Source organism: Tasmannia lanceolata, unplaced genomic scaffold, assembly GCF_043159265.1.
Source record: "Tasmannia lanceolata isolate RefF3 unplaced genomic scaffold, GAP_Taslan_0.1 ptg000015l, whole genome shotgun sequence".
Classification (NCBI taxonomy): Eukaryota; Viridiplantae; Streptophyta; class Magnoliopsida; order Canellales; family Winteraceae; genus Tasmannia; species Tasmannia lanceolata.
The window spans coordinates 28,831,498-28,846,378 of record NW_027518692.1 but is presented as its reverse complement, the minus strand read 5'-3'; the positions used below and the strand labels follow the sequence as shown (position 1 = coordinate 28,846,378).

The 14,881-nt window shown below is 38.6% G+C and overlaps 1 protein-coding gene across 1 annotated transcript; it reads right to left on the bottom strand.

Annotated features, from left to right (window-relative positions):
• Positions 1–881: 881 nt before the first annotated feature.
• On the bottom strand, positions 882–8,888 carry LOC143846104 (eukaryotic initiation factor 4A-11). The gene is made up of 6 exons (XM_077354520.1): positions 8,735–8,888; positions 4,277–4,346; positions 4,018–4,124; positions 3,507–3,937; positions 1,682–2,116; positions 882–1,407 (listed from the first exon to the last, which is right to left on the bottom strand). Exons 2-6 carry the CDS (start codon positions 4,342–4,344, stop codon positions 1,207–1,209), a joined length of 1,242 nt encoding a protein of 413 aa, XP_077210635.1. The 5' UTR covers positions 4,345–4,346; positions 8,735–8,888; the 3' UTR covers positions 882–1,206.
• Between the last annotated feature and the right edge of the window lie 5,993 nt (positions 8,889–14,881).

Sequence of the window (14,881 nt, the reverse complement as noted above, 5' to 3'; positions counted from 1 at the left end):
GAAAAAATGTTTTGCTCGCAATCCAAACAGGGCAGATAATTTCCCAGACAAGTTAATCCACGCTGACCCTTTTTTTTTTTATATTGAAAACCTTTTTCTCTAAAAAAGGGTTCCCTGAAATTTATTTTTTAACCATGGGAGATAATATTGCTCCACCCTTCATTTACTAACGGTACTTCTCCCTTAATTTTACATTAACTTGTCGCAAGACTCGACCCCAATATCGTCCCACTAGAGTTGACCCTCATCAACCCAAGGTGAGGGTTAAGGGAATGCTACCTTGGGTTGGCTCAGGGTTGGCCTCAACCTGACCCAACCGGCACAGGTTGCACAAGAAGTTGGTGGCTTTACCAGGGGCAAAAACAGAAAAAATATAAAACTCACTAAGGGCACGATTGGCATTTTCATGTCTGTGAGGGAGGCTACCTGGGAGAGGGATTTGTTTTCCGGAATAAAAGAGGGACTGAGTGAGAAGAGGGCAAGAAAAGCCTGAAAAATCAGGAACAAAAACCTCCACTCCAAATGTGATTGATTTTTTCCTAATTTTTAACCCACTTATGACTTAACCCATCCTCAACTCGTTCCTGCCCTCTCAAATCTCTCCTCCCACCTGCCCTACGCCTCTCACACCACATGGAGACACTGATTTATCATGAAAAACAAATTCATGGCTGCCACACATGGCCTAAGATTTTGAATATTGTGATAAAATTAGGACATGTTCGGATTGTCCAAGGCCTCAACCCTAACCCAACCCGAAATTAAATAGGGTTAGCTTTTCCCAACCCAACTCGAGCCCAAAATCCGGTTAAACCCAACAAGTTTGGGTTGAGCTCGGCCCAATAAAGAATCATGTTTCCTTTCAACAAAAAACAGACCTGTTGCCATGAGAAAGATAGAAATACAATAATCAATCAAACTTCCTGCTTACAGGTAATAAAAAAGGCATTAAGATACAAAACATAGCTGCTACAAAATTTGCAATAATGGGATCGCATATAGGCCCCCCCCCTGAAAGGGCACCACCAATGGAACCCAAATTGCAAATGTGCAGGACCCACGCATGGCACTCAGTACTTCTCAGTTTGACAATCTCAATTAAGAGACTAAAACTACAAAAAAGAAAGAAAGAAGAAGACAAACAACAGTAATTACCAAATAAAAAGCAACTTACCTCAATAAACAAAGGAGATAACCAAATCCTCATCACAGTAGGTCGGCGACATTTGACGGCAGCTCCTCGACCACCACATTGTAGAACTTTTGGATGTCAAACAGCATCCTCTCATCATCGCGAGTCACAAAATTGATAGCGACACCCTTCCTCCCAAAACGCCCACTACGTCCAATTCGATGAAGATAGTTCTCTGGTTGTGTTGGAAGATCATAGTTTATGACCAGCGAGACCTGTTGAAGTATAAATTATTAAATAACACCAACTCTAACGGCTTAAGCTTTTGGAGTAATTGGTTGTTTCACATGGTATCAGAGCAATTGCCTCATGGAAGGTTCTGGGCTCAAAATCCAATAACTGCTTGATATTAAAAAAAAAATCTAAATGTAAGGCCAACCCAAAAACAAATAGGGGACACACATGAGGGGGAGTGTTGAAGTATGAATGATTAAATAACACCAACTCTAATGGATTAAGCGTCTGGAGTAATTGGTTGTTTCACAATACCTGCTGGACGTCAATACCACGGGCCAAGAGATCAGTGGTGATAAGGACCCGTGAGGAACCAGAGCGAAATTCACGCATGATAATGTCCCTGGTGTTCTGGTCCATATCACCATGGGTGGCAGAGACGGTGTGGTCCCGACTCCGCATCTTATCGGTCAGCCAGTCAACTTTGCGACGGGTGTTGACAAAGATAACACTCTGGGTGATGGCCAGAGTCTCGTAGAGGTCGCAGAGCGTCTCAAGCTTCCACTCTTCCTTCTCAACATTGACGTAGAACTGCTTGATTCCTTCCAGGGTAAGCTCGTCTCGCTTCACCAAAATCCTCACAGGTTTGTTCATGAACTTGCGTGTAATCTCAAGGGCCTCCGGCGGCATTGTAGCAGAAAAGACCCCCACCTGAACTTTTGAAGGGAGGAGCTGGAAAATATCATAGATCTGAAACAGGAGAGGGAGACCAGTCATTCCAATTTAAAACATGATAAATATCTGGATATAACATGTGTATATTATCTTGGCACAACAGACCACAGAAGTAACAGAGCACACTAGAAAAACCAAGCATAAGAGAACAAACATGCCACCTATGTTAAATACGTCATTCCAATCGGGGAAGAGCCCATGTTGGACATGTGTCACTCCAATACTATAGTACTTTTAGATCTCTTTAATCTATTTCTTTAAATACTAAAACAAATTTAAAATTATCACATGTTTTGAGTTTTACGTATCCAGATAGTAAGTTATTTTTATGGAAATAAACATTAAATTCACTTAACCTACCAAAATTCTCAATATACATCGATATTATCATGTAAAAGAATTAAAATTAGACGAATCTACTAATCCTTTTTCTAGGCTAGCCGAATCCGACACCACTTGATACCCGTGTTGGATTCAATGCTTATATCCTTATATACACAAAGGACATGACCAATAAAATCACACACACCCTAGAGATGAGTTCAAAAGCCAACTATCAAACATGCAGCTACCGAAACATACGAAGAAAAACAAACGTGTAAAAAACAAGGCTAGCAGTATTGCCTCAACAACAAATAAAGTAGTAGGTATACCCCAAATAGTCATCGGTGGAGAACTAATCATTTATGTGCCGGTAAGTTCAAGCATCTCAAGATGGGTGAGAAAATCCTCATTTAATGAGAAAATAGTAGAATCTCAGTACTTTAAAGAGATCTGATTGGTCACGTTTTGGTGCAACCTTAGGGTTCACAGGGTGACTTATGGGAATTTAAGAGCAATAAAAGGATTTTAATTCGATAGAATACACCAATGCGCATTCTCAAAATCAGATTAAACATCCCATAAGATTCGATTACAGACAGTGGAAATATAACAGATCTCAAATCATTCCCATAATCAGATTAAACATCCCATAAGATTCAATTACAGATAGTGGAAATATAACAGATCTCAAAAATGTACGCTATAAAATCAGATATATGAAATAATCTAATCTATGGCCACAGTAAAACCTCAAATTTGATCTCAATGTGTTTTATGTGTTATTCTCTTTTCATGTATGTAAGATTTGCTGCAAATACACATAAATGATGAACTAGATACTCTGCCTTTGCTTCAATAAAATCAAATGATCTAACAAGCCAAGCCTTGAAAAGACACTAGTGATGAAGTTCCACTAATTTACTTCAAGAGCAAATTTTGACACCTCTGGCATATGCTATTCTATATTACTTAGTCAAGGATAGGTTGCAACACCTCAAGGACATGAAATCCTAAAGACAAGAAAGTAGGAAAACAAGCAACATAAATATGAACAATAAAGAGGTATAGAATAAGGACGGACCTGATCCTTGAAACCCCGTGAAAGCATTTCATCAGCCTCATCTAACACAAACATCTTGATATAGTCAGGACGAAGAGATTGTCTTCGCAGCATGTCAAAGACACGACCGGGAGTGCCAACAACAACATGAACACCACTTGAAAGAATGCGCTGATCCTCCCTAACACTGGTACCACCTACACAGGCATGAACCTTCACACCCAGATAATCACCAAGAGCCCGCATAACCTTTTCAATTTGTTGGGCAAGTTCTCGAGTAGGAGCAAGAACCAAGGCTTGGCATTCAACCAGGCCATAATCAAGCTGTTGCAGAATTCCAGAGCAAAAAGTGGCTGTTTTCCCAGTTCCGGACTGTGCTTGTTGAATTACATCAAGTCCCTTGCAGAAAGGTACAATTCCCCTCTGTTGGATAGCTGAGGGCTTTTCAAAACCTTCAAAAGATTTAAAACATCATTCCAAAATCTCCCCTTACAAGGAAAGAAGAGGATAAAAGAGACAGGCATGCATTTACCGTATGCATAGATGCCTCTCAAAAGGTTCTCTTGTAAGCCCATGGAGTCGAAAGTTTCATAAACTTCATCGTATGATGTAAAGAAATCTTGTCCATCAGATGTAAGCCTACAGCCATTCAGGTCAACACAAACATGAGTATTACTATTAGCATGGCAAGCTAGGCACAGTTTTTTAAATCTTAACGGTTTATGCCTAAAGGGGCACACAAAGAAACAAAAAAGACAAAAGAACGATGCAAAATAAAAAAGCAAGCTTACAATTCAGTCATTTTGGCATCATATTGACGAGCATCGAATTGTGATCCTTCTGGTGTCAATCCCGCCATGACTATATACAGCATAATAAGATAACATCACACAAGATTAAGTCTTATAAAAAAAACAATTTGATAATAGATTTGTAACACAAAAAACTCTAAACTAAAGAATAAGATTCCATTTCCCAGATCATAGAAAATAACATTAATTGGATAAACAGAAAAGAAGCAGAAAAAAAAAAGATAATGGAGTAATGGCAATGAAAGGAATGATAATGAGCGAGAAAGAAATGGCATAGATAGAAACACAAAACAAGATCTTAAAAGCGACATGAACTGCTAAAGAGAGAGAGATTACAATGGCAATGAGCTCAAGTTTCAGCATCATATTTCAATCAAATGCTGCCTATAGCTACCAATACCAAGGGCCTACAATCTTACCCTTATATGTATAAATTCAGCTTCTAGCTGCAAAAGAAATTCTATAATTTGGTTTTTTGAGTCTATTGATTTATGTCCCAAAATGGTTGGCATAGCTATCTTATCCGGATAAAGTTGAAATAACAAGTTTGCATGGTTCTAAATGTTAGTCTTTGTTTAAACAAAGGTCAGCCAAAACCGACACAAAACGACCAACCTATGATTTAGCCGACATTTTGAATTTATTGATGGCACACGTGTCTTGCCGTGTCCGACACAACACGCATGTCCACACGTGTCAGCACTCCTTTGGACACTTTTAAATGTACCGCTAGAAGTGTTGGACTCAGTGTGGGCATGTGGACATGTTTTTGTACAGTGTCAAGGGTGGGATTCTTTTTTATTATAGAATATTGTGTTTACCTCTTTTATTATAAACTATTCTTTAACTAATATTTGATGTTCTATGCCCTTCCCTAAACCTAAAACCCTAAACAAACTCTTATTCCAATAATGTATTCATTGTATCATATTGGTCTCCCTTTCTCGTTAAATATTGGAGACCGAAGAGAACTAGATTAAATTGATGAATGTGTTGTTATTTGATTATCTCATGTTTGTTTTAGATTATTGTTGATTAATTCGAAGGTTTATTAGTCTGTTAAATGAATACCATATTTATATTGTTCCAAAGTATGATATTAATCAGTCATTTTATACGTATGTACGCGTCACTATTTCTAGATTTTCAGATGTTGCCATGTCAGACAACTCGTATCCGTGTCAAAACTCGACACACGAATCTGTATCCACAAAGTATGATTGTATATACTTTCTATTCTAGCCGTGTCCCCGTTTCAAAACTTTGGAGGTTTGCCGTGTCCGACACTCCATGTCAGTGTCGACAGGCGACACTAGTGTCCGTGTCCACAAATCATAGCAACCAACATGTTTCTGTTTCTACCCTTATCGAAATGGAATCTTTTAGTTCACATGTGTAGATTTCAGTACCATTTCAGTCGTGTTGAACGTAACTCGACCACTTTAGTATGCAAATTATAGAACTTCAATCGACAGGTCGAAATTTCGACCAAAGTTTTGCGTTTTCACATTTTTGCTTGGCAAGTACTTTTTTATATTTTTTTGCTTGGTTTTTCAATTATGGTGCAAATGCATCAATTGATTGTTGATTTGATATATTTGCATATGGATTAGGGCATGAATTTTCATTTCTTATAAATTTTTGGTTTTGAAAATTGGGAAAAGTATACTTTTTGAATAAAAACCAATCATGTATATGCATTTTAGCTTCTAATTTTATTATATGTGAGTTTTTTCTATAACTACCAATTGACGGAATCAGATTCAAAAAACAATTATTGCATTTTTTACTAGAAAATTCTTTAAAAATAGTAAAAAACTATACTTTCGAAGAAAAAAAACTTATTTGTGAGTTATTCTACCCTGAACTACTGATTATTGGAGTCAGAATTATTTATTTCAAAATTTTATTATTCTATTTATTTTTGCCAGATACCCTTTTAACTTCTTTCATTATTATTTTTTTGTCAAGTTACCCTTTTAACTTCTTTCATTATATTGTACTTTCATTATGAAATTAATGACTATAGTGATTTTTCCTTCATTTTGTGTTTGTTTGAAGCACATGTAAGTTTGGTTGTATACATTTTGAGTTTAGAATGGACCTTACTATTCTACAAAAGTGTGATAATGCATGTCTTTACATGTTCGTCATGTCAAACCATTACGGGTGGTTGTCTTGCGTATGTGATGGTTTACAAGGGTATATTTGTGTGTATTCTAACAGTTTCTAGAGTTTCATCTTAAATTTTCATCATTTTCATGCATTTCCATCAACTTTCGTGATTTAATAGGATTCCCACTTAAATCTGTAACTGAAACTGACATGCATACGGAAACTATCATTTGAAACCTAGCTGAGTTGTTCAGACAGGTAAAATGGTTCAACAAGTGTGGTAACCAACATGCATAGCGAAACAGACATTTAAAACTTTGTCAGTTTGTTCAGACCAGGAAAAATGGTGCAAGAGCATGCTTTGGACTAGAAATGGCAACCCTGCACATGGGCCCATTGATAATAAATATCATACTTTGGTAGTTACTCCTAATATTTTGACTTAGTGATTTGAGAAGTCTCCATCACATTTGAATTTCGGAGAAGCAATAAAGATATTTTGCACTTAAATATTCTATGTAATTCCTCAAGGTTAACAGAGGTTCTGCATAATTTTGTGTTGGTATCTTTTTATTAAAAAAACCTAGCTTTTCCCCTATATCATTTCTTTCATCTTCAAATTCAAGAGATAACCAAGTTTCAAAATTGAAGCCTAAGACAGAGAAATGTATCAATGTCGACAAACATGAAAACCATGAAAGGTTCAAAAATTCTCAAGTACATTAGGGTGATACTATATGAATATTAGTGCATAAAAGCATAAGAAAGAAAAAATTTATCAACCTAAATAGAAATACAATAAGTCCAAGTAGAAAATATATAATAATATACACCCCTACTTTGGAAGCACATCAAATTCAGGGAGATCCCTAACAACACTCCATATTGTGCCACTTAATCAAAACCACATTAATAGTCATGCTCTTACTTTTATAAAATGACAAATTAATCCCTACTTTGGTACAAGTGGCACCATTATGACGGCTGTTTGGGAGTATCCTAAAACAGGAGTGATTTCGTATCATTTTTCCATACTCAAATGTAATGTTTGCAAGAGAACCTTGCCCACAAAGCACAAAGCCTTGAAAGGATTGCCAGGAACTCCCAAGCTCAGCAATCAGTTCAAAAAAATTAAACTCCCAAGCTTAGTATGTGAAAGGACAGACTATTAAAATATAATGTGAATTCTAAAGAAGTACATAACTGCCAAAAAACTAGCACCGCTACAATAACCCATATAGCCACTTGCACAGCAACAAGATTATATTTCTAAATCCAACAAATGACTTCCAATATTGCACAATCATGCAGTCCCTTAATTAGTTTTAGTACGCTCTAAATAAGATGCCCTGTGTAATGTGACAAGAGGTCTACCATAGATACAACAAATAACTTCCAATATTGCACAATCATCTTAATTAGGTTTAGTACGCTCTAAATAAGATGCCTCGTATAATGTGACAAGAAGACTACCACCGCTAAATAAGATGCCTAGAAAATTCTGAATCCGATTGAAAATAATTTCGGATGCTATGATAGGGATCCAAAATGTGTCCATGGATCATGGTAAAGTGTAGACACTGTATGTTTAACTTCGAAGTCAGATGGTCCATCGAACCGTCGGGTTCCATGGACACCCCTAGATGGAAATGATACTCATGAAGCGATCTTGGCCAATCAAATTGAGGCCTCACATGATGGATTATGGCTCAAAATTCATTAAGATTAAGATCAAATGGTAAATCGTAATTAAAGAAAGCTCCTTTTTTGACAGATCATCTACCATCCAAAGCAAACAACACATCTCGTCTGCCTGATTATAAGACTACTAATTGCTTCGGACCTTAAGTTAAATAAGACAAATAAAAAAGCACACACAGAGAACGATCCAAACATAAAACACCTCAACCTACCAAAAAAGCCTGCATATATAAAACCGAAAATCCCACACAAATCCCTAGAATCAATCCAAACATGAAATCCTAACCCCGAACCAAACCAAAACAATGTAAAAAAAAAATAAAACAAAAAATTAAGGCCGGCATCCACACCAACAACAGCAAAATAAGAACCCTAGATCCACTCTTCAACGAAAATCAACTCGTAGACAGATCGATCTAACAATAACAGAGAAATCCCCATCGAAACACAGCAAAATCACGATCCAGAATCGGAAATTAACAAGATGCGAAATTTCTCCATAAAAAACGCAAATCTAGAGAAATAACCAACAGATACGAAGATATAAAACCTAATCGATCCAGAAAAGCGAATCAATGCAGGAAAAAAAAGGAAAATATAAGGCCGATGTAGAGAAATCACCTGTTTGTTATGAATTCGATGAACGATCGAAAGACTGAGAGATGAAAAGAGAGTTAGGGTTTTCCCAACTCCTCGGATCTAAGCCGTGGAGTTGAAAGAATGTGAGTAAGACGAGAGAATATATTGAAGTGGGGGATTTTTTGTAGGGCGATGATGAATTCGCACCTCCTGTAGGATAATTCGCACCGCTTGAAAAGGTGGTTATGTGGCAGACTTGAACGCTTTTAATTGTCAATTTAAGTTACAGGGGTGCGAATTATGCAATATGGGGTGCGAATTTACTATTGCCCTTTTTGTTATCAAACAATACTTTTGGAATTCCGATTTTAACCCTGCTTTGCTTTTTTCCCTCTCCCGAATTTCCTTTATCTGCTGTGCGCGCGTGAAATCAGGATGATCCAAGCCGTTCATTTGTTGGGCCTAAATAGGGCGTGCCACAAAAATTATTTCCGTAGTGTGATCCTGAGAAATTATACGGTGGACGGCCCTCCCAGCACGTACGGCTTGTAAATACAGTGGGGCCCACGTTTTCTGGGTGATCCAAACCGTTCATTTGTTGGGCCTTGATGTAGATAGGGTGTGCCCGGGAAATCTTCTCCATAAGATTATCCTAACCCTCTTATTTGTGGAGGTTTGAAATTGACGGCACAATATAGAAACATCACCAGATCGGAGGGTTAGGATCATCCCATGGAGAAGATCTTTTCAGGCATACCCTATTTATGATAGGACCCAATAAATGAACGGTTTGGATCACCCAAACAATGTGGGCCCCACTGTATTAAATGTGCAAGCTCTCCACCCATGCCCGCCATGCACCATATAAATTCTAGTATGATCCTAATCTTCCCGTCTGTAGAGAGACTCCACATTATAGAAACCTCAATATACCGGATGGTTAGGATCATCCTATGGAGATGACTTACCAATTAATATAGCCTATTTATGTTGTGTCTTGACAAATGAATACTTTGGATCATCCTATAAGTGTGGGGTAAAGTGGGCCCCATTCTTTTTTTTTGAAAAATATGAGACTTCTTGAGGTCACAACATATAAAATATCTCACATCAAATTTGGAGAGAAAAAGGAAGCTCGGTAGACGGGGTGGGAAAGTGATGCCTTTGACGTAGGCCGGAGCCCACGTGGGATGGCTAAGATCAAAATGATCTCAACCAATAGGAAATGATAGTTCCAGGAATCCTCAACAGGAGGCAACAAACATCACTCAACGTTGCTAATCGCGGAAGTCACTCGACGCGACCAAGCCACAAGCTTGATTCGTAGGAGGAATCACTCTACTCCAAAGCAAGGAAAGTTGCATAGAATATTTTTACAGCAATTAAAAGTCCCTTTCTCTCAATTCTCATTCATGCTTATAGAGATTACAGCAAAAGACTTGTAGTCCAAGACTCCATAAATTCATAAACACATTTCCTAGACACACGCAAGTTACTAGCTAGTCAAAGCACTCTTTCAAGGCAATTAAAACACAAAGTCCCCATCGTCGGCCTTTAGTAAAACGCTAATATCTCCTTGTAGAAAACTCCGATTTACAATCTGTTTGTTGCGTAGGAAAGTAGACTCGCCGAACTTTCCGTTGGTATATGGATTGCTTAGATCGGACACCGATAACCCCTTCAAAAACAGCACAAAACAGACCTCAACTTTCTGGACTGCAAAATTCTGGATTGTGAACAAAGTGCCTCCGGTTGAGGATTCCTGGAACTATCATTTCCTATTGGTTGAGATCATTTTGATCTTAGCCATCCCACATGGGCTCCGGCCTACGTCAAAGTGGTATCAGAGCTACAAGAACCTGTGGCGCACTTTGTTCACAATCCAGAATTTTACAGTCCAGAAAGTTGGGGTCTGTTTCGTGCTATTTTTGAAGGGGTTATCGGCGTCCGATCTAAGCAAGCCATATACCAACGGAAAGTTCGTCAAGTCTACTTTCCAACGCAACAAACGGATCGAAAATCAGAGTTTTCTAAAAGGAGATATTAGCGTTTTACTAAAGGCCAACGGAGAGAATTGCAAATCCAAATTTCCTTCATTTTTCAAGCTTATAAAATGCGGCGTGGACGATGAGCTCGTGGACGGCCTATTACTGAAATTTACGATGATGATGTGCGAGCTGAACTTGCCGAACTCCATCAATCTAATCAAGAGCTTCGACAAATGGTGAATGAATTTTTAGAACGAGCGTCGGCACCCTCTTCTCCCCGAAGTAGGAGGAGTGCATCATTTGGTCGTGAAAGGATGAATATGAATGAAGACAGTGACTCATCTAGTTCCGTTGAAACTTCAGCAACCCCACAAAATGATCGATGGAATATGGAACGCATGGCTAGAGCTCTTGAAGGATCGAATAGAAGCATTCGAGTTAATGTTTCTGATTTTGAAGGAAAACTCAATCCGATGAGTATTGTGATTGGATCGCCTCTTTGGAAGCATTTTTTGAGTGGAAGGATCTCTCAGATGAGAGGAAGGTGCAATTCGTGGCTACAAAGTTGAAGGGACATGCTCTTGTTTGGTGGCAACAATACCAACGAAATCGAGATTGACGAGGTGTTCTAGGGATTAGGTCATGGGCAGAAATGAAATTGAAGTAGATGAGAAGTTTCTTCCGCTGGACTACCCTCAAACACTTTACAGTAAGTTTCATCAATTGCATCAGCTTAATGATCAATCGGTAGCCGATTATACAGAGCAGTTCTACAAGTTAATTAGTCGAATCAATTTGAATGAAAGTGATGACCAACTTGTTGCTCGATATAGAAGTGGTTTGAAATTTAGTCTTCGTGGTGAACTAATGTTGCACTCTATTCAATCTCTTGAAGAGACATATCAAATGGCACTCAAAGCAGAAGATAAGTGTAAATGGAGCTCCTTTAGAAGAGGTGAAAATTCTAAAGTTTTAAAAGAAAAGGTGGTTGCGCAAGGAAAGAGGAATTCTGCACCTACTTTTGAACGTCCAAACCCACGTGATGGGGGAGGAAACAAGGATCGTGGTAAAGGTGTCTCTTCCTCAAACAAATATTGTAGATGTGGAGAACCGGGCCATCAATCTTATGAATGTCCAACGAAGAGGGCTGAAGTGAAACTTGCCGAAGAGGGATTTCTGGAAGAGGAGAAAGAACCAATTTATGATGAGGAACCCGATGGAGAAGTAGAAGAGGAGTATTGTGAACCAGATTGTGATGCTGAAAGTCTTGTAATTCGTCGGGTGATGACGGTTCAAGAAGATGACCAATGGCTAAGGCATAATATTTTCCGAACTTATTGCTTGTCTTATGGGAAGAAATGCATTTTGATGATTGATTCTGGAAGTTATGAAAACATGGCGTCAAAGACTATGATTGATAGGTTGAAGCTCAAATGTGAACGTCACCCCAAGCCCTAGAAAGCGTCATGGTTCAAGAGGGGAGGTGAAATTATGACATCACAAAGGTACCGAATCAAGTTTTCAATCGGAAAGTATGAAGATGAGATCTACTTTGATGGTCTTCCTATGGATGCTTGTCATCTACTTCTTGGGAGGCCGTGGCAATTTGATCGGAATGCTCAACATGATGGAAGGAAGAACACCTACTCTCTTGTTAAGCATGGGGTAAAGTATATGTTGAATCCGTTGAAAGATATTCCTACCACTGTGCAATCTGAAAATAAAGTAAGCTTGATGTCTTATAAAGCTTTTGAGCATGCTTTTATGAAAGAAGATGTTGCTTATGCTTTGGTGGCTGTGGGAGAGAGCCAAGACGATGTTAAAGTGATTCCGGAAGAAGTTTCAAAGTTGATGGACAGGTTTAAAGGCTTGGCTCCTGAAGAACTACCGGCTAGTTTGCCTCAACTCCTTGATATTCAACACCACATTGACCTCATTCTAGGTGCTACACTTCCTAAGTTGCCTCATTATAGAACGTCTCTTAAAGAACATGCTGAATTACAAAGACAAGTTGAGGAATTGCTTAACAAGGGACTTATTAGAGAGTCACTTAGTCCCTGTGCAGTTCCAGCTCTCTTAACTCCTAAGAAAGACAGAACTTGGAGGATGTGCATTGACAGTAGGGCAGTGAATAAAATAACTGTGAAGTATAGGTTTCCAATCCTTCGCCTTGATGATATGTTTGATATGCTTGCCGGTGCAAAAGTTTTTTCTAAAATTGACCTACGTAGTGGCTACAATCAAATTCGGGTCCGAATGGGTGATGAGTGGAAAACAGCCTTTAAAACAAAAGAAGGCCTCTATGAATGGCTTCTTATGCCATTTGGGTTGTCCAATGCCCCAAGTACTTTCATGAGGCTTATGACACAAGTCTTGAAGAAGTTTATGGGCAAATTTGTTGTTGCCTATTTTGACGACATCTTGATTTACAGTGAGGACAAAATTCAACACTTAGAGCATTTGGCGAATGTGTTTCAAGTCTTTCATGAGAACCAGCTATATGTCAACCTTAAAAAGTGTTGTTTTATGGTTGACAAAATTGTGTTTTTAGGCTATGTTGTGACTACAGGAGGAATTCAAATGGATGAAGAGAAAGTTCAAGCAATTCTTGATTGGCCTACACCTAAAAGTCTTACTAATGTGCGAAGCTTTCATGGCCTAGCTTCATTTTATCGTCGGTTCATCAAAAGTTTCAGCACTATTATCGCTCCCATGATGGATGTTTTGAAAATAAAGGAGTTCCATTGGACTGATGAAGCGGAAAAGAGTTTCCAACTTCTCAAATCAAAGCTTGTTAAAGCTTCAGTGTTAGCCTTGCCAGATTTCACAAAAACATTTCAAGTGGAATGTGATGCTTCTAATGTGGGCATAGGTGTCGTCCTAATGCAAGATGGAAGGCCGATTGCTTATTTTAGTGAGAAGCAAAGTGATGCCAAGCTGAAATATTCAACTTATGACAAGGAGTTGTATGCGGTGGTGCAAGCTTTGAAGCATTGGGAACATTACCTCATTGGAGTGGAGTTTGTTCTTTATTCTGACCATGAAGCATTACGGTTTCTTAATGCACAAAAGAAACTGAATTCTCGTCACGCGTGCTGGGTATCCTACTTTCAAAGGTTTAGTTTTGTTTTAAATCATAAAGCTGATTCTTCTAACATGGTTGCTGATGCACTAAGCCGAAAGCACAATTTATTGGTCACTTTATCTTATGAGATTGTTGGGTTTGATCTCTTAGCAAAACATTATGCTGCAGATCCATTCTTTTCTAAAGTTTTGCAGGGGTTGAATGAAGGGAACAACAGTGATTTCATGATCATTAGTGGCTATCTTTTTAAAGGGAACCAGTTGTGCCTACCAGAAGGTTCACTAGGGTTGTTTGTCATTAATGAGTTGCATGGTAGTGGGCTCAGTGGACATTTTGAGAGGGATAAGACAGAAGCACTTGTAAAGGAGCGTTACTTTTGGCCTACCTTGAAGCGTGATGTTGCTCGGTTTGTGCAAAGGTGTTTTGTTTGTCAAAAGGCCAAGGGAAGTTCTCAAAATATAGGTTTATATCAGCCCCTTCCTACTCCAGAAGCACCTTGGGAAGATATATCTATGGATTTTGTCCTTGGTTTATCGAAGACACAGTATGGGAATGATTGCATTTTTGTTGTTGTTGATCGATTCTCAAAGATGGCACACTTTATACCATGCAAGAACTCCATGGATGCCTCTCATACAGCTACTTTATTCTTCCGTGAAGTGGTTCGCTTACATGGAGTTCCAAGGTCCATTACTTCGGATCGTGATGTGCAGTTTATGAATCATTTTTGGAGAACACTTTGGAAGCTTTTGGGAACTCGATTGCAATTTTCTAGTGCCTACCATCCACAAACTGATGGCCAAACAGAAGTTGTGAATAGATCACTTGGTAATTTGTTGCGAAGTTTGGTTGGTGAGAATCCAAAGAGATGGGAATTTGTCATCCCTCAAGCTGAATTTGCCTATAACAATTCTCTTCACCGATCTACTAAGAAGTCTCCATTTGAAGTTACTTATGGTAGAAATCCTCATCAAGTATTGGACTTATTGCCATTGCCAAATCAGTCCTGAGTGAGCATGGATGCTGAAGAACTTGCTGCCCACATTAAAGCTATTCACAACCAGGTTCGTGAGCACTTAAAACAATCTTCTCAACTCTATAAATCAAGTGCTGATG

Excerpts from the sequence above, each read along its gene's own strand:
- LOC143846104 (XM_077354520.1), bottom strand. The coding sequence starts at position 4,344 with ATGGCGGGATTGACACCAGAAGGATCACAATTCGATGCTCGTCAATAT. Across the intron at positions 4,125-4,276 it reads GATGCCAAAATGACTGAATT|GCTTACATCTGATGGACAAG; the intron begins GTAAGCTTGCTT and ends GAATGGCTGTAG. Across the intron at positions 1,408-1,681 it reads GTGGTATTGACGTCCAGCAG|GTCTCGCTGGTCATAAACTA; the intron begins GTATTGTGAAAC and ends ATACTTCAACAG.